The sequence below is a fragment of the Apteryx mantelli genome, chromosome 38 (genome assembly GCF_036417845.1).
Source record: "Apteryx mantelli isolate bAptMan1 chromosome 38, bAptMan1.hap1, whole genome shotgun sequence".
Taxonomy (NCBI): domain Eukaryota; kingdom Metazoa; phylum Chordata; class Aves; order Apterygiformes; family Apterygidae; genus Apteryx; species Apteryx mantelli.
Window position 1 is genome coordinate 403375 of NC_090015.1, and position 18328 is coordinate 421702.

Consider the following 18328-nt stretch of genomic DNA (forward strand, 5'->3'; position numbering starts at 1 on the left):
TCTGATTGGCCGGGAGCACTGTCCATCTGGGCAGCCCCACCCCCTTCCCAGTGCAGCTGGACATCGATTGGCCAGAAGATCAGCCAGTCACTCTCTCTGCCAGCTGATTGGCTGCACACTCCCCTGCCCACCCCCAGCTCCCTATTGGCTGGAGAACTGCCTGTAGCTGATTGGCCGAGCCACCGCCCCTCTTCCCCTCCCCATTTGCTGCCGCCTTCCCCCAACCCCACTTCCTCTTCCTGCCCCGCCGGGCCCGCCCCCCTCCCCACGCCGCCCAATGAGCGCCGCCGCTGCTGGCAGGGCCGGGCCGGGATTGGCCGGGGCGGGCGGGCTGCGCGCGCATCGCCGCGGCGACGGGAGGGCGGGGGAGGGGTCGCTGCGGTCCCTGCCAGCCCCGGCGCCCCCCGCCGCCCCTCCCCCGCTCGGCCGCCCCCTCCCCCCGCGCCCGCCGGGGGGCGGGGCCCGGCCCGGCGCCATGGAGACGGGGGCCCCCGCGCCCCCCCCCCGCCACGGCGCCCCCCGCTCGGCCCTCTACGGCGCCAAGATGGCCGCCCCCCGCACGCCGGGCCGGGCCGCCGGGGCGGCAGTGGCCAACGGGGTGTCGGCAGCGGCCCCCCCGGGGGCAGAGGCTGGCGCGGGGCCGGCGGCGGCCAATGAGGAGGCGGCGGTGGCGGCGGTGACCAATGAGGGGCCGGAGACCTCGGCGGCAGCCATCGTGGGGTCATCAGCAGCCAGCGTGGGGTCATCGGCGGTCATCACCGGGTCATCGGCAGCCAACGCGGGGTCAACGGTGGCCAACATGACGCCGGTGGAGACCAACACGGGGTCAATGGTAGCTGACGCGCGGGTGGCGGAGACCAAGGAGGAGTCAGAGGCCGGCACGAGGTCAACAACAGCCATCTTGGGGTCAACAACAGCCGTCTTGGGGTCAACAACAGCCGTCTCGGGGTCAACAGCCACCCCGGCATCAACAGTGGCTACATCAACGTCAACGGAAGCCATCCCAGGGTCAACGTCCACCATCTCGGTGTCAACAGCCACCCCGGAGTCAACAGTGGCCATCTTGGCGTCAACAGTGGCCAACACAGTGCCAACGGTGGCCATCTCGGCATCAGCGGCGGCCATCTCGGCATCAACAGCCACCCTGGAGTCAACGGCGGCCATCTCGGTGCCAACGGCAGCCAACACGGTGCCAACGGCGGCCATCTTGGCGTCAATGGCGGCCATCTCAGTGCCAACGGTGGCCGTCTCGGCGCCGCCAGCGGCTGCAGTAGGGCCAGCCGGGGCTGAGGAGGGGCCAGAGGCCCCCGCGGGGGGCTCGCCGGGGGAGCGGGGGCCGGCGGCGGCCAACGGGCCGGCGCGGGGCTCGCGGGGCAGCCTGGGCCCCGGCATCCCGGGGCCGCGGGGGGCCGACCTGGACTCCGTGAGCCTCCTCTCGGGGACGCTGGAGTCGCTGGCCGGCCCCTTCCCCGACGACGCCAGCTCCCTGGGCTCCGACTCGGAGGCGGCCGGGCCGCCCTTCCGCCGCACTGACCGCTACGGCTTCCTCGGCGGCAGCCAGTACTCGGACGCCCCGTGAGTCCCCCCCGCCCGCCCCACGGCGTCCCCTCCCCCTCCTCCCCCCCGGAACGGGACGGTTCTGCCCCAAACCTGAGACCTGGGGCTGAGACCTGGCACACTCGGTGCGCCTCCCCCTTCCCACAATGCACCTGCGTTTCCCCCCCTCCACCGCGGCCTCCTGGTTCCCCGCTGGGACCCCCATGTGTGGGGTGGGGGGACACTTTGCCCTGTGGGGGGCCCCTGGGGCCATGGGGCAGCCGGGGGGCACATCCAGGGCTCACCGTGGGGCCGGGTTTTGGGGGAGATGGACCCAGGGATGTGGGGCAGCGCTTCTGGGGCTCGCTGTGGGGCCGGGTTGGGGGCAGGGCCGGCCCTGGGGGCCGCCGTGGGGCGCTGACCCCCGGCCCGGCCCCAGGGAGAGCTCGGTGCCCGTGGACGTGGCCCGGCAGCGGGAGCTGAAGTGGCTGGAGATGTTCGCGCACTGGGACAAGTGGCTCTCGCGGCGCTACCAGAAGGTGAGGGGGGCCCTGTCCCACGGCGGGCGCCAGGGCTAGGGGTCCCCTGCCCCACGGCAGGCCCCGGGGGGCGGCCATAGGGCTGGAGCGCCGGGTCGGGGGCGCCTTCACGGGGGTGGTGTGCCGGGGGCGCTCTGGTAGGTCTTTAGGCGTCTCTATGGTGCTGTTGGTGTTTGTCTGCCCCCCAAGCGGGGGGGGGGGGGGGCTTTAGCGACGGGGGGGGCAGCTGCCCCCTGGGGGCACCGGGGCTGGTCCTCCCCCTCTGCGTCGGGGCAGGGGGCAGCATCCGGGGGCCGCTCTGGCCCATCTTGGGCGTCTCCACGGTGGCCGCTCTGGCCCATCTTGGGCGTCTCCATGGTGGCCCCTCCGGTCCGTCTCGGGGACGTTCTCTCGGCGGTGGCCGGTCTCAGGCAGGTCTTGGGGATGCGGTCTCTGTGGTGGTCAGTCTCAGGGACGTTGTCTTCACGGTGGCTGGTCTTAGGGACGTCTCGGGGACATGGTGTCCACGGTGACCTGCCTCAGGGAGGTCCTTTCGGCGGTGGCTGGTCTCAGGAAGGTCTTGGGGATGTTGTCTCCATGGTGGCTGGTCTGGGGGACGTCTCAGGGACATGGTCTCCATGGTGGCCGACCTGGGGGACGTGGTCTCTGCAGTGGCTGGTTTCGGGGACATCTCGGGGACGTGGTCTCCACGGTGGTCAGTCTTGGGGACGTCTCGGGGACGTGGTGTCCGCGGTGGCTGGTCTCGGGGACATCTCGGGGACACAGTGTCTGCGGTGGCTGGTCTCGGGGACGTCTCGGGGACACGGTGTCTGCGGTGGCCGGTCTCGGGGACATCTCGGGGACGTGGTCTCCGCAGTGGCCGGTCTCGGGGACACGGTGTCCGCGGTGGCTGGTCTTGGGGACATCTCGGGGACGTGGTCTCCGCAGTGGCCGGTCTCGGGGACGTGGTGTCCGCGGTGGCTGGTCTCGGGGACATCTCGGGGACACAGTGTCTGCGGTGGCCGGTCTCGGGGACATCTCGGGGACGTGGTCTCCGCAGTGGCCGGTCTCGGGGACACGGTGTCCGCGGTGGCTGGTCTTGGGGACATCTCGGGGACGTGGTGTCCGCGGTGGCCAGTCTTGGGGACATCTCGGGGACATGGTGTCCACAGTGGCTGGCTTCGGGGACGTCTCGGGGACATGGTGTCCACGGTGACCTGCCTCAGGGAGGTCCTCTCTGCGGTGGCTGGTCTCAGGAAGGTCTTGGGGACGTGGTCTCCATGGTGGCCGGTCTCAGGGACATCTCGGGGACGTGGTCCCCACAGTGGCTGGTCTCGGGGACATCTCGGGGACGTGGTCTCCACGGTGGGCAGTCTTGGGGACGTCTCGGGGACGTGGTGTCCGCGGTGGCTGGTCTCGGGGACATCTTGGGGACACAGTGTCTGCGGTGGCTGGTCTTGGGGACGTCTCGGGGACACGGTGTCTGCGGTGGCTGGTCTTGGGGACATGGTGTCCGCGGTGGCTGGTCTCGGGGACGTCTCGGGGACATGGTCTCCGCGGTGGCCGGTCTCAGGGACGTCTCGGGGACACGGTGTCCGCGGTGGCCGGTCTCAGGGACGTCTCGGGGACGTGGTCTCCGTGGTGGCTGGTCTTGGGGACGTCTCGGGGACACGGTGTCTGCGGTGGCTGGTCTTGGGGACATGGTGTCCGCGGTGGCTGGTCTCGGGGACGTCTCGGGGACATGGTCTCCGCGGTGGCCGGTCTCAGGGACGTCTCGGGGACGTGGTCTCCGTGGTGGCTGGTCTCGGGGACGTCTCGGGGACGTGGTCTCCGCGGTGGCTGGTCGCGGGGACACGGTGTCCGCGGTGGCCCCCTCACGGCCGTCCCCTCCCCGGCGGCAGGTGAAGCTGCGCTGCCGCAAGGGGATCCCGTCCTCGCTGCGGGCCAAGGCCTGGCAGCTGCTCTCCAACAGCAAGGAGCTCCTGGAGCGCAACCCGGGCCGCTTCGAGGTGAGGGGCGGGGCCTGCGGGGGGCGGGGCCCGATGGGGGCGGGGCCTGACGCCGCCCCCACCCCTGCCAGGAGCTGGAGCGGCAGCCCGGGGACCCCAAGTGGCTCGACGTCATCGAGAAGGACCTGCACCGCCAGTTCCCCTTCCACGAGATGTTCGCCGCCCGCGGGGGGCACGGGTGAGCGCCCGCCCCCCCACGACCGGCCACGCCCCCTCCCCGAGTGGCCACACCCCCTCCTGACCAGCCACGCCCCCTTCTGACTGCCCCCACCCCCCTTGGGTCAGACCCACCCCACTGAGATGACCCCACCCCCTGCAGGTGGCCCCGCCCCACTGGGGTGACCCTGCCCCCTGCCCCTGCTGGCCCATCCCAACTGGCCCCGCCCCCCTCTGGGCTGGCTTTGCCCCCCCAACACACACCTGGAGGCTGGCTCCGCCCCCAGCATGGCCCCGCCTCCCCTTCCTGGCTCCCCCTCCCCCCCACCTACAGGCTGACCCCGCCCTTTCTGGGTTAGCCCCGCCTCCTCCAGGCTGGCTCCTCCTCCTCAGAGTTGGTTCCTCCCCCACTACAGGCTGGCTCCTCCCTGTCTGGAATGGCCCCACCCCCTCAGGCCACCACGCCCCCTGGCAGGCCCAACCCCACACTGGCCCCACCCCATGCTGACCCCACCCCACTGGCCACGCCCCTGTGACCCCTCCCCCATGACCCCACCCCCCCCGTTGGCAGGCGGCAGGACCTGTACTGCACCCCCCCGCTAGCCCTGCCCCTGGCCCTGCTGGCCCCACCCCATGCTGGCCCCACCCCATGCTGACCCCACCCCCTGTGATCCCGCCCCCTGTGGCCCCGCCCCCGTGACCCCGCCCCCCCCCCGTTGGCAGGCGGCAGGACCTGTACTGCACCCCCCACTAGCCCTGCCCCCGGCCCTGCTGGCCCTACCCCACGCTGGCCCCACCCCATGCTGACCCCACCCCCACTGGCCCCGCCCCCCCCGTGACCCCGCCCCCCCGCTGGCAGGCAGCAGGACCTGTACCGCATCCTCAAGGCCTACACCGTGTACCGGCCCGACGAGGGCTACTGCCAGGCCCAGGCCCCCGTGGCCGCCGTGCTGCTCATGCACATGCCCGCCGAGGTGCCGCCCGGGGGGGGGGGCCGGACGCCTGGGCCCCGGGGGGGGGCGCTGGGACCTGGGGGGGGGCGCCCGGACACCTGGGCCCCAGGGCGGGGGGAACCTGCGCCTGGGGGGCGGTTACCTGGGCCTGGGGACACCCGGACACCTGGGCCCCGGGGGGGGGCTGGGACCTGGGGTGGGGGGGGGCGCCCGCACACCTGGGCCCCGGGGGGGGGCTGGGACCTGGGGGGGGGGTTACCTGGGCCTGGGGACACCTGGACACCTGGGCCCCGGGGGGGGGGCTGGGACCTGGGGTGGGGGGGGCGCCCGCACACCTGGGCCCCGGGGGGGGGCTGGGACCTGGGGGGGGGTTACCTGGGCCTGGGGACACCCGGACACCTGGGCCCCGGGGGGAGGTGGGACCTGGGGTGGGGGGTGCCTGGATGCCTGGGCCCCAGGGCGGGGGGAACCTGCGCCTGGGGTGGGGGGTTACCTGGGCCTGGGGACACCCGGATGCCTGGGCCCGGGGGGGGGGCACCCAGGTACCTGGGACCCGGGGGGGGGAGAACGCCAGGACCCTGGCGGGGGGGGGGGGGCAAACGCTGGGGACCTGGGGTGCAGGGCAGGGGCAAACACCTGGGCCCCAGGGAGGGGGATGTTCCCGGACACCTGGGCCCCAAGGAAGTGTGGGGGGGGTGCTGCACACTTGGGCCCTGGTTGGGGGGAGACACCTGGGACCTGGGGGGCGGGGGGCAGCGTGGGGAATGCCCGGACGCCTGGGCCCCCTGCGCTGACCCCCCCTCCCCCCCCCCAGCAAGCCTTCTGGTGCCTGGTGCAGATCTGCGAGAAATATCTGCCCGGTTACTACAGCGCCGGCCTGGTGAGGGGGGGCCGGGGGGGCTGTGGGGGGGGCCATGGGGGCTATGGGGCTACTGCAGCGCCGGCCTGGTGAGGGGGGGCCGGGGGGGCTGTGGGGGGGCCATGGGGGCTATGGGGCTACTGCAGCGCCGGCCTGGTGAGGGGGGGCCGGGGGGGCTGTGGGGGGGCTATGGGGGTTATGGGGCTACTGCAGCGCCAGCCTGGTGAGGGGGGGCCGGGGGGGCTGTGGGGGGGCTATGGGGGTTATGGGGCTACTGCAGCGCCGGCCTGGTGAGGGGGGGCCGGGGGGGCTGTGGGGGGGCCATGGGGGCTATGGGGCTACTGCAGCAGCGGCCTGGTGAGGGGGGGCCGGGGGGGGCTGTGGGGGGGCCATGGGGGCTATGGGGCTACTGCAGCGCCGGCCTGGTGAGGGGGGGCCGGGGGGGGCCATGGGGGCTATGGGGCTACTGCAGTGCCGGCCTGGTGAGGGGGGGCCGGGGGGGGCTGTGGGGGGGCCATGGGGGCCATGGGGCTACTGCAGCGCCGGCCTGGTGAGGGGGGGCCGGGGGGGGCCATGGGGGCTATGGGGCTACTGCAGTGCCGGCCTGGTGAGGGGGGGCCGGGGGGGGCTGTGGGGGGGCCATGGGGGCCATGGGGCTACTGCAGCGCCGGCCTGGTGAGGGGGGGCCGGGGGGGGCTGTGGGGGGGCCATGGGGGCTATGGGGCTACTGCAGCGCCGGCCTGGTGAGGGGGGGCCGGGGGGGCTGTGGGGGCTATGGGGGGCTGTGGGGTTACTGGCCGGTGAGGGGGGGCTATGGGGGGCTATAGGAGGTTGTGCATCGCCGTGCATTGCCGTGGGGCTCCGTGGGGCGCGCTGACCCCCCCATTCCCCCCCCCAGGAAGCAGTGCAGCTGGACGGGGAGGTGTTCGGGGAGCTGCTGCGGGGGCCTTGGGGGGCGGTGCAGTGCCGTGGGGCACTGTGGGGCTCTGTGGGGCACGGTGCATTGCCGTGGGGCTCCGTGGGGCTCCGTGCATTGCCGTGGGATGCCGTGGGGCTCCGTGGGGCGCGCTGACCCCCATCTCCCCCCCCCAGGAAGCGGTGCAGCTGGACGGGGAGGTGTTCGGGGCGCTGCTGCGCCGCGCGGCCCCGGCCGCCCACCGGCACTTGCGGCGCTTCCGCGTGGACCCGGTGCTCTACCTGACCGAGTGGTTCATGTGCATCTTCGCCCGCAGCCTCCCTGGGCCGCCGTGCTGCGCGTCTGGGACATGTTCTTCTGCGAGGGTACGCGGGGCACGCGGGGGGGGACACGGGGACACGTGTGGGGGGATGCAGGGACACATGGGGACACGGGGACATGGGGACACACCAGGGACATGGGGACACGGAGCCTCCCCTGGGCCGCCGTGCTGCGCGTCTGGGACATGTTCTTCTGCGAGGGTACGCGGGGCACGCGGGGGGGGACACGGGGACACGTGTGGGGGGATGCAGGGACACACGGGGATGCGGGGACACGGGGACACGGAGCCTCCCCTGGGCCGCCGTGCTGCGCGTCTGGGACATGTTCTTCTGCGAGGGTACGCGGGACACGCGGGGGGGGGACACGGGGACACGTGTGGGGGGACACGGGGACACACGTGGGGGGACGCAGGAACACACGGGGATGCGGGGACACGGGGACATGCAGCCTCCCCTGGGCCGCGGTACTCTGTGTCTGGGACATGTTCTTCTGCAAGGGCATGCGGGGACACGGGGACACGCGGGGACACAGGGACATGCGGGGACACGCGTGTGGGGACATGGGGACACAGGGATGCACTGGGGACATGGGGACACACCAGGCACACATGCACACAGACACATGTGCACACGGACACACAAACGCGTGGACACACGGACGCGGGGATGCGCGGCTCCATGCAGCTGTCCCGTGTCCCATGGCCTCGGTGCGGCACCGCGTGTGGCCCGTGTCCCTGGGGCGTGTGTGTGTGGCCGACACACGTGTGCATGGCGCGTGCGTGTGGCTGACACGTGTGCGCGGCGTGTGCATAGCGTGTGCATGGCGTGTGCGTGTCCCCGAGGCACGTGTGCATTGCCGAGCTGCATGCATGTGGCATGCGCGTGGCGTGTGCATGGTGTGTGCGTGGCATGTGCGTGTCCCTGAGGTGTGTGTGCATTGCCGAGCTACATGTGCGTGGCGTGTGCATGGCGTGTGCGTGGTGTGCGCGTGGCGTGTGCGTGGCGCGTGCCCCCAAGGCGCGTGCGCGGTGCCGAGCCGTGCGCGCGCCGCAGGGGTGAAGATCATGTTCCGCGTGGGGCTGGTGCTGCTGCGCCGGGCGCTGGGCAGCCCCGAGAAGCTGCGGAGCTGCCAGGGCCTCTACGAGACCCTCGAGCGCCTGCGCGGCCTCCCCGCCGCCGCCCTCCACGAGGACGCCCTGGTGCACGAGGTGGGCGGCACGGGGGGGGGGACAGGGGGACGGGGGGGTGATGGGGACACGGGGACGCCCTGGTACACGAGGTGTGCGGCATGGGGGGGGGGGACAGGGGGACGGGGGGGGGACAGGGGGACGGGGAGGGGGACAGGGGGACATGGGGACGCCCTGGTGCACGAGGTGTGTGGCGTGGGGGGGCACGGGGGGGGACGGGGACACGGGGGGGGACATGGGGACGCCCTGGTGCACGAGGTGGGCATTGGGGGGGGCTGCACAGGGACACATGGGGCCGCACGGGGATGGGAATAAATGGGGACCCGGCGTGCACAAGGATGGGATGCACAGGGATACGGGGATGCGCAGGGATACAGGGGTGCACTAGGAAATACAGGAATGCTCAAGGATGGGGATGCACAAGGATATGAGGATGCACGAGGACAGGGGTGCGCAGGGATACGGGGATGCACAGGAATGGGGATGCACAAGGATATGGGGATGCCCCAGGGACAGGATGCATGGGGACGTGGGAACGTGCAGGGATGCACGAGGAGGCCCAGGGATGCACAGGGATGTGTGGGGATGCACAGGGATGCAGAGGGATGGATGCACAGGGGCAGGGCTGCACGGGGACGTATGGGGCTGCACGGGGACACGGGGGTGCACAGGGACGGGATGCAGGGGGATGCGCGAGGATTCGAGGATGCGCAGGGATGCACAGGGATACGGGGATGCGCAGGGATGTGGGAACGCGCAGGGAAGCACGAGGAGGCCCAGGGACAGGGCTGCACCGGGAAATACGGGGATGCGCAAGGACGGGGGTGCGCGGGGATGGATGGGGAGGCGCAGGGCTGCACGAGGGCGCGCGGGGCTGCACGCGGGGGGACGCAGCGGCCCCTGCCCCCCCCAGGTGACGTCGCTGCCGGTGACGGAGGCGCTGATCGAGCGGGAGAGCGGGGCGCAGCTGCGGCGCTGGCGGGAGACGCGGGGCGAGCTGCAGCGCCCGCCGCCCCGGCGCCTGCACGGGGCCCGCGCCATCCTGGAGGAGCGGCAGCGCCGGCCGCCCCCCGCCGGCCCCCCCGCGCCCCCCCCGGGCCCCGGGGGTGACCTGCCGCCCCGCCGCCCCGCGGACGGCTGCGCGGAGCGGTTGCACGGCGAGGAAGGGCGCACGGAGCGACCGCACGGCAGTGGGAAGGCGGAGGAGAGCGAAGAGCGGTTGCACGGGCCGGAGCAGCGCAAGGAGCAGTTGCACAGCGAGGAGACGTGCGTGGAGCGGCTGCACGGCGAGGAAGGGCGCACGGAGCAATTGCACGGCAGCGGGAAGGCGGAGGAGAGCAAGGAGCGATTGCACGGGCCGGAGATGCATAAAGAGCGACCGCACAGCACCAGGAAGGCGGAGAAGAGCGAGCAGCAATCGCGCGGGCCGGAGCAGCGTAAGGAGCAATTGCACGGCACCGGGAAGGCGGACGAGCACGAGGAGCAGCTGCACGGCGAGGAAGGGTTCACAGAGCGATTGCACGGGCCGGAGGAGCCTAAGGAGCGATTGCACAGCACCGGGAAGGCGGAGGAGCCTAAGGAGCCTAAGGAGCGATCGGGCGGCAGCGGGCCGGCGGAGGAGCCGCAGCCCCCGGAGCGGCGGGTCAGGGCCGGTGCCGGTGCCGGCGAGGGCCGAGCGGTGGAGGCGGCGGAGGCGGCGCGGCAGGGGCAGGGCCGGGCGGAGGGAACGCGGCCGCGGCCGGCGGCCAAGGGGCTGCTGGAGAAGTGCCGGGAGCGGCTGCAGGGGAAGGCGGCGGCGGAGAAGGCGGAGAAGACGCCGGGCAAGCGGGAGCGGCGGCGGGCGGCAGCAGCGGCAGAGAAGGCGGCGGGGGCGGCTGGGGGCCGGGACCCCCCCGGGCCGCAGGGCCGGGACCCCCCCGGGCTGCACGACACCTACTTCTGACGCAGGTGGGACCCGGCGCCCCCCCCAGTGCCCCCCGGCCCATGTCCCCCCCCAGGGTCGGGGAGCCCCAGGGGCCCCCAGCATGAGTGGTTGCCTAGGTTGCCTTTGATTGACAGCTCAGTTTCATTGGCAGCTGCCTTTGATTGACACCCCCATTTGATTGACAGCTGCCTTTCATTAACACGCCTGTCATCCTTTGATGGGCAGCTCATTTTGATTGGCAGTTCATTTTGATTGACAGCTCCCCTTGATTGACAGCTTCCCTCCATTGACACGCCAGCCCGCCTCTGATTGACGGCTCCTCTGATTGACGGCTCCTCCGATTGACAGCGCCGATGATTGACGGCTCCTGTGATTGACGGCTCCTGTGATTGACACTCCTTGCCCGGTGCCCCCCCCCCGGGGCTGCCCGGACGTCTGGGTCCCTCTCCCCCCCCTTGCGCTTATTTAACGGGACAACACTGGAACGAGCCCCCCCGGCCCCCCTCGTTAGCGGCGCCTCGTTACCGCCGGCCTGGGGGGGGGCAGTGGGTTTGTTGCTTTGTTTAAAGAAAAAACAACTGAACAAGGTTAACAAAGAGCCCCCAAACGAGCGGCCCAGCCCCGAGTCATCCTTGGAAACGGGGGGAAACGGGGGTTTGGGGAGGAAAGGGGGGTTTGGGGAGTCCCAGGCAGTTTGGGGGGATTGGGGGGGGGAGTGGGGGCCAGGAGGTGGGGGGGGCTCATGGAAATGGGGAGCTTTGGGGGGGAGAAGGGGGGGGAAAAGGGGGTTGGGAGGGTCCCAGGCTGTTTTGGGGGGTCCCCGGGGGAAATGGGCAGGAGGTGAGGGGGCTCATGGAAATGGGGGGTTGGGGGGGGAAAGGGGGGAGTTTGGGGGGTTCCTGAGGAAAACGGGGGCCAGAAGGTGAGGGGGGCTCAGAGAAATGGGGGTTTGGGGGGTCCCAGGCGGGTTTGGGGGTCCCCGGGGGAAATGGGGGGGTTCAGAAGGTGGGGGAAGATCAGGGAAATGGGGGATTTGGAGGGGAAAGGGGGTTTTGGGGGGGGCCCAGGGCCTCTGGGGGGGGGGAATTGGGTAGCGGCCCCTTTAAGAGCTGCCCACACTCGCCGGCGTGGCCCTGAGCGGCGCTGAAGCCGCAGTCCTGCCCGGGTCTGACGCCGCTTCCGCCCGCCGTCACCCCCTGCCCCGGAAGTGCTCCCCCGCGGTAGCGCAGCGACCGGCGGCGCCGCGGGGTGAGCGGCCGCGCGGGGTCCGCGCGCGCGCAGCGGTTTCGGGGGTTCATTTGCATATTCAAATGAGGCGCCCCGCGGCGCCCCTGGGAGACCCCCGGGGGGGACGTTTTGGGGGCCCGAGGGGAGATCTAGAGTCGGGGGGAGCCGGGACCCCACAGCCAAGTCGGGGAGCCTCGGGGGGTCCCCGGGAGCGGTTGGGGGCGAGCGGCGCTGGGAGTCGCCGTGGCCTGCGGAGAAGGGGGAGTTTTAATATGGAAGTGGCGCCCCTGGGCTCATTTGCATATGCAAATAGAGAGGTGTGTTGATGGGGAGCTAATGGGGGTGGCGATGGGGGCTCTGGAGCTGTTAATGGGGACGTAATGGGTCCATTAATGGGCTAATGGGGGTTAATGGGGCCATTAATGGGGGGTAATGAGGGTTAATGGGTCGTTAACAGGGTCCCCGGTGTCCCCGTCCCCCCCAGGCACCATGGCCAAGCGCAAGGTGACATTCGAGGACCCTGAGGACGAGGAGGAGCCCGGCCCCCCCCGGAAGAGGGTGAGGCACTGGGGGGCGCTGGGGGGCTGCCGTGGGTCGCTGTGGGGCCGCCCTGTGTGGGAGCCGGGGGCCCCGGGGGGCCCTGGGAGCCGGGGGCTGCCGTGGGTCAGCCGTGGGTCAGCCGTGGGGCCGCCCTGTGTGGGAGCCGGGGGCACCAGGGGGCCCTGGGAGCCGGGGGCTGCCGTGGGTCGCTGTGGGTCAGCCGTGGGGCCGCCCTGTGTGGGAGCCGGGGGCACCGGGGGGCCCTGGGAGCCGGGGGCTGCTGTGGGTCAGCCGTGGGTCAGCTGTGGGGCCGCCCTGTGTGGGAGCCGGGGGCACCAGGGGGCCCTGGGAGCCAGGGGCTGCCGTGGGTCGCTGTGGGTCAGCCATGGGGCCGCCCCGTGCAGGAGCCAGGGGCGCCGGGGGGCCCCGGGAGCCGGTTCCCAGGGAAGCACTCGCTGGACAGCGATGAGGAGGATGAGGCCGAAGGCAGCAGCAAGTACGACGTGCTGGCGCCCCACGACGTGGAGGGTGAGTGGGGTGGCGGGGGGGCTCCGTGGGGCAGCGGGGGTCTCCGTGGGGTGCTGTGGGGCAGCCATGGGTCGCCATGGGGCACGCTGACCCCTGTGCAGGGCAGGAGGTGGAGGCGGAGGGGGGGGCGCGAGGCCGCGCAGGGCGGCGGGGGGCAGCCGTGGGGCGGGTGTGGGGGCTCCATGGGGTGGCAGGGGGGCTCCGTGGGCGCCGTGGGGTGGCGGGGGGCTCCGTGGGGCGCCATGGGGCAGCCGTGGGGCGCGCTGACCCCCGTGCAGGGCAGGAGGCGGCGACGGTGGAGGCGGAGGGGGGGGTGCCCGTCACCCCCTTCAACCTGCAGGAGGAAATGGCCGAGGGTCACTTCGACTCCTGAGGGCAACTACTTCCCCCGGCGGGAGAACCTGCCCCGGGACAGCTGGCTGGACAACATCGACTGGGTGAGGGGACGCGGGGGGGGGGGACACGGGGGGGACACAGGGATGTGGGGGGGGACATGGGGACACCATGGACACGGGGGGACATGGGGACACAGGACAGCTGGCTGGACAACATCGACTGGGTGAGGGGACACGGGGGGGGACACAGGGACGTTGGGGGGGGACATGGGGACACCATGGACACGGGGAGACGTGGGGAGACATGGGGGGACATGGGACACGGGACAGCTGGCTGGACAACATCGAGTGGGTGAGGGGACGTGGGGGCGACTCGGGGGGGACACGGGGGGACATGGGACATGAGGGGATGTGGGGGGACATAGGGGGACACGGGACATGGGGGGGACACAGGACAACTGGCTGGACAACATCGACTGGGCGAGGGAACGTGGGGGAATATGAAGACACAGGGACATGGGGACATGGGGACATGGGGACGGGCTGGAGAACCTCAATGGGACGGGGGACGTGGGGACGGGGGACACAAGGGCGGGTTGAAGGACCTCCACGGGACGTGGGGACACGGGACGGGGTCCCCGGGGCCGCGTGCCGTGACGGGGGCCGCGTGCCGCGTGCCGGGTGCCGTCGGCAGGTGAAGATCGCGGAGCGGCCGGCGCGTCCCCGGCCAGGTGACGATGGCGACAGCGACGGGGACGAGGGCGCCGCCGCCGCCGCCGCAGCCGGCACTGCTGCAGGGGACCCTGGAGCTGCTGCGCCCGGGCGAGACGGTGGCGGGGGCCCCTGCGGCGCCTGGGGGGCCGGCGGGGGCGGCGGCGGCGGGGGGGGGTGGCAGCGGCGCCCCGCGGCGACGGTGACGGTGACGGCGGCGACGGTGACGGCGACGGCGACGCGGGGCGCCTGGAGCGCCTGGTGGAGCTGGCCGACGGGCTGGTGGCCCGCGGGCTCCTGGGCGTCTACCAGGAGACGCGGGAGCGGCTGGCGCTGCGGCTGCGCGCGCTGGGGGGGGCCCCGGGGACCCCCCCGGCCTCGGGGACCCCCGGGACCCCCCCGGCCCCGGCCGCCGACCACCTCGACATCTTCGCCCCCGACATCGACCCCGTGCGCCTGGAGGCCCCGGCCGAGGGTGAGACGGGGGGGGGACGTGGGGGGGGGAACCCCCAAAGGGGTCGGGGGGGCCCATGGGGGTGTGGGACCCCCCCCATAGGGGTCTGGGGGGTCCATGGGAGTCTGGGGGTGGTTATGGGGGTGTAGGACCCCCCATAGGGGTCTGGGGGGATGCGGGGCGATCTGGGGGGACCCATGGGGATGTGGGACCCCCTGTAGGGGTCTAGGCGGGTCCATGGGGGCAGCAGGACTCCCCTATGGGGGTCTGGGGTGCCTGGGGGGGTCTATGGGGGTGACACGACCCCCCCAGTGCAAGTCTGGTGGTTCCGTGTGGGTTTGGGGGGGGTCCAGGGTGCTCCGGGGGGTCTCTGTGGGGCTGGTGGAGCCCCCCCGACCCCCCCCACCCTGTGTGCAGGGGGGTCGGCGCTGGGCGAGGTGCTCTGGGGTGTCTGGGGGGGTCCGTGTGGGTCAGGGGTGTCTGGGGGGGTCCATGTGGGTCTGGGGGGGTCTGGGGGATCCATGTGGGTCTGGGGAGCTCTGGGGGGGTCTGGGGGGGTCCGGGGGGCTCTGGGGGGTCTCTGGGGGGCTGGTGGAGCCCCCCCGACCCCCCCCACCCCGTGCGCAGGGGGGTCGGCGCTGGGCGAGGTGCTCTGGGGTGTCTGGGGGGGTCCGTGTGGGTCTGGGGAGCTCCGGGGGGGTCTGGGGGTGTCTGTGGGGGTCCGTGTGGGTCTGGGGGGGTCCGGGGGGGTCTCTGTGGGGCTGGTGGAGCCCCCCCGACCCCCCCACCCCATGCGCAGGGGGGTCGGCGCTGGGCGAGGTGCTCTGGGAGTACAAGTGGGAGAGCGGCAGCGCTGCCCCCCTCTACGGCCCCTTCAGCAGCGCCCAGATGCAGGTGCGACCCACGGCCGGGGGGGCCCGACCCACGGGTGGGGGGCTGGAGGGTCCAAGGGGGCCGGGACCTATGGGGGGGGGCCCAGGACCCAGGGGTGGGGGGGGGGCCGGGGGGGGTCCAGGGAGGCTGCAACCCACGGGGGGGGCTGGGGAGGCTGGGACCCATGGATGGGGGGGCTGGGGGGGGCCAGGGGGGTCCAGGGGTGCTGGGACCCATGGACGGGGAGCGGGGGGGGGGTGTCGAGGGGGCCAGGACCCACAGCCAGGGGGCACAGTGGGGTCTGGGGGGGCCCCAACTGCCCCCGCAGCCCCCCACAATCCCCCCCATGACCTCAACAACCCCCCCAGCTCCCCTTTAGCCCCCCGACTCCCCCCGCAGCCCCCCACAACCCCCATAGCCCACCCAGACCCCCCCGTGGCCCCCCCAATTCCCCCATTACCCCCCTTACTCCCCCACATACCCCCCAACAAGCCCCCCAGCTCCCTATAGCCCCCCAGCCGCCCCCCCAGCCCCCCACAATTGCCCCCAGCTCCCCCCTTAGCCCCTCCCAGCCCCCCCCAACTGCCCCCAGCCCCCCATAGCCCCCCCAGCCCCCCCCAACTGCTCCCAGCCCCCCCCCAACGTGCCCCCCCCCCCCCCCGGCAGGAGTGGGCGGCGCAGGGCTACTTCCAGGAGGGGGTTTATTGCCGCAAGGTGGAGTCGCCCGCGGGGCAGTTCTACAGCTCCAAGCGCATCGACTTCGAGCTCTACACGTGACCCGGAGCCCGGCCGGGAACGCCGGGAACGAACGGCGGGAACACCAGGAACGCCACGCCGGGACAGGACGGGACGGGACGGGACGGGTGGGGGGCACCGGCCCCATGCCGGGACGGGGGGGGGGTGGTGGGGTGGTGGTTTGCGTCTTTCATCGTTCTGTTCTTTTTTCCATTAAAACTGTCCGGTTCCGGCTCTGGCATCTCGCTGCCTGATCCCCTTCCCCGACCCGGGGGGGACCCAGGCGTCCGGGCTGCCCCACGGCACGGCCTCGTCCCACCCCTGCCCCCCCCGCATAGGAGGAACTAGCTGGGGGGGGGGGGGCCCGGATGCCCGGGTGCCCCAGGTTGTGGGGTTGAGCAGAAAGTCCAGACACCGGGGCCCCCCCACAGCATCCGTGGGGCCACGCAGTGTCCGGGGGGTCTGGGGGGGGGGGGGGCCTGGGGGGCGCCCGGACGCGTCAGGGGGTCACAGCACACCGGGCCTTGCGCTGGGCTCCATCCCTGCCCCACACACTACTTTGGGGGCTTCTCCCCCCAGGTGGGGGCTCTAGGCAGGGCGACCGGGGGTTCTAGGTGCATCAAGGGAGTTCTAGGTGCCCCAAACCTCGCATGGGTCTTTGTTGGAAACTCTCCGTGTTTATTGGAGGTGGGCGGGGTGCGGGTGGGGCCCAGACGCCTGGGTCCCCCCGCGCCCCCCCCCAGCCCCATAGCACCGCCGTGGGTCGCTGGGTTTAACGGAGCTGCTCCGTCGCCCTCCGGGATGTTGGTGGCCTCGGGCGCCGTCCAGGGCAGCTGCCGGCATCAGGGCGCAGGGGGCCTGGGGGGCAGGGGGCTGCGGTGGGGGCGCTCGTGCCCCACAGCCCCCCCAAACACCCCCAGCTCCTGCCCCATGGCTCCTCCAGCTCCCCCCCTCCTGCCCCTGTGTCCCCCCAACTACCCCACGGCCCCCCAATGCCTCCCGCCCTGCCCCACAACCACTCCGGCACCCCCAGCTTCTGCCCCCCAGCTCCCCGAATGCCCCCAAACACCCCCAGGTCCTCTTTTCTTGCCCCACGGCCCCCCAGGTCCCCCCTCCTGCCCCATGGCCCCTCAAACACCCCCAGCTCCTGCCCCACAGCCCCCCAAGTTGCCCCAAACACCCGCAGCTCCCCCCCCGCCCCCCAGCCCCCCCGGTGGTACCTGGCGCCGTGGGGCAGCCCGTTCCCGCTGTAGCCATGGTCGTGGTGGAGGCCGAGGGCCTGGAGCCGGGCGGCCGCCAGCGCCTCCGACACGGCCTGCTTGGGGGCCGGCTCCCTGCGGGCAGCACCTGCTCCCAGCATGCCCTGGGGCACCGTCCCCTCCCCCCCTGCTCCCAGCATGCCCCAGGGCAGCCCCCCCCAATCCCAGCATGCCCCGGGGCACCACCCCCCCTGCTCCCAGCATGCCCCGGGGCACCACCCCCCCCCTGCTCCCAGCATGCCCCAGGGCAGCCCCCCCAATCCCAGCATGCCCTAGGGCACCATGCCCTGCTCCCAACATGCCCCAGGGCAGCCCCCTGATCCCAGCATGCCCTGGGCCACCACGCCCTGCTCCCAGCATGCCCTGGGGCATGGCGCCTGGCTCCCAGCATGCCCCAGGGTGCTCCCAGCATGCCCTGCTCTGTACTGACCAGTCACAGGCGTCGGGGCGGCGCTTGAGCCCGGGGCCGGGGGTCCGGGGGCCGCTGGGGAGGGGGAGTGAGGAGGGATATCCCATCAGCCCCTGCTTCCGCTATTCCATCAACCCCTGCTCCTGCTATCCCATCAACCCCTGCTCCTGCTATCCCATCAGCTCCTGCTTCCGCTATCCCATCAGCCCCTGCTCTCCCATCAGCCCCCACCATCCCATCAGCCCCTGCTCCCGTTCTCCCATCAGCCCCCACTATCCCATCAGCCCCTGCTCTCCCATGAGCCCCGGTGGTGGCGCTCACCCTGGGGGCGTGGCCGCGGGGGGGTCCAGGCATCCGGGCGCCCTGGGGTCGGGGGTCATCGGCTCAGCCTGGTCCCCGCGGGGGGCCTCCATCCACGCGGCATCACCTGCGGGGCAGTGGCTCCCATGAGCCTCTGGGGCAGCAGCTCCCATCAGCCCCAGGGTGGGGCATGCCAAGTGGGAGCATCCCATGATGCCCCACCTCACTCCCATGATGCCCTGGGTGCTCCCATGATGCCCCATGTCACTCCCATGATGCCCTGGGCACTCCCATGATGCCCCGGGCGCTCCCATGATGCTCTGGATGCTCCCATGATGCTCCAGGCACTCCCATGATGCCCCGGGCGCTCCCATGGTGCCCCAGCGGGGGGGGGGGCGGGCAGCCCCACGCATGCGCGGTGCGCGGCAGCCGTTGGGGCGCGGCAGGAAGGGGGCGCGCGGCGGGGGGGGGGGCGGGGGCGGCGCATGCGCAGCACCGACCTGGGGGCGGGCGGGGGCGGCGGGGCCGGGGCTCCGCGGGACGCGTCTCGCGCGGCGCCGGGCTCGGCCGGGGCTGCGC

The 18328-nt window shown here is 72.8% G+C and overlaps 2 protein-coding genes and 1 long non-coding RNA gene across 6 annotated transcripts; 2 read left to right on the plus strand and 1 right to left on the minus strand.

Moving 5' to 3' along the window:
- Positions 1 to 528: 528 nt before the first annotated feature.
- Positions 529 to 10988, plus strand: LOC136995144 (TBC1 domain family member 10B-like). The gene is made up of 11 exons (XM_067314944.1): positions 529 to 1575; positions 1976 to 2075; positions 3956 to 4063; positions 4135 to 4241; positions 5079 to 5193; positions 5987 to 6052; positions 7124 to 7278; positions 7419 to 7468; positions 8321 to 8475; positions 9368 to 10401; positions 10655 to 10988. The coding sequence occupies exons 1-10, from the start codon at positions 545 to 547 to the stop codon at positions 10394 to 10396; spliced, it is 2916 nt and encodes a 971-aa protein (XP_067171045.1). The 5' UTR covers positions 529 to 544; the 3' UTR covers positions 10397 to 10401; positions 10655 to 10988.
- A 499-nt stretch (positions 10989 to 11487) lies between these two features.
- On the plus strand, positions 11488 to 16223 carry CD2BP2 (CD2 cytoplasmic tail binding protein 2). Its single transcript, XM_067314933.1, is given in 10 exon segments — positions 11488 to 11626; positions 12090 to 12163; positions 12550 to 12673; positions 12952 to 13043; positions 13045 to 13110; positions 13703 to 13777; positions 13779 to 13850; positions 13852 to 14194; positions 14973 to 15067; positions 15713 to 16223. Coding segments are annotated over 9 exon segments (1047 nt in total). The 5' UTR covers positions 11488 to 11626; positions 12090 to 12094; the 3' UTR covers positions 15824 to 16223.
- A 213-nt stretch (positions 16224 to 16436) lies between these two features.
- On the minus strand, positions 16437 to 18316 carry LOC136995147 (uncharacterized). 4 transcript variants are annotated; one of them, XR_010886766.1, is made up of 5 exons: positions 18250 to 18316; positions 17771 to 17876; positions 17471 to 17524; positions 17002 to 17115; positions 16437 to 16639 (listed from the first exon to the last, which is right to left on the minus strand). It is a non-coding gene; the product is annotated as an uncharacterized lncRNA (long non-coding RNA). The 4 variants fall into 4 exon arrangements; XR_010886767.1 differs by lacking the exon at positions 18250 to 18316 and adding an exon at positions 17972 to 18000; XR_010886765.1 differs by lacking the exon at positions 18250 to 18316 and having other exon boundaries at positions 17771 to 17965.
- Positions 18317 to 18328: the final 12 nt, after the last annotated feature.

Excerpts from the sequence above, each read along its gene's own strand:
- LOC136995144 (XM_067314944.1), top strand. The coding sequence starts at position 545 with ATGGCCGCCCCCCGCACGCCGGGCCGGGCCGCCGGGGCGGCAGTGGCC. Across the intron at positions 5,194-5,986 it reads TCATGCACATGCCCGCCGAG|CAAGCCTTCTGGTGCCTGGT; the intron begins GTGCCGCCCGGG and ends CCCCCCCCCCAG. Across the intron at positions 6,053-7,123 it reads GTTACTACAGCGCCGGCCTG|GAAGCGGTGCAGCTGGACGG; the intron begins GTGAGGGGGGGC and ends TCCCCCCCCCAG.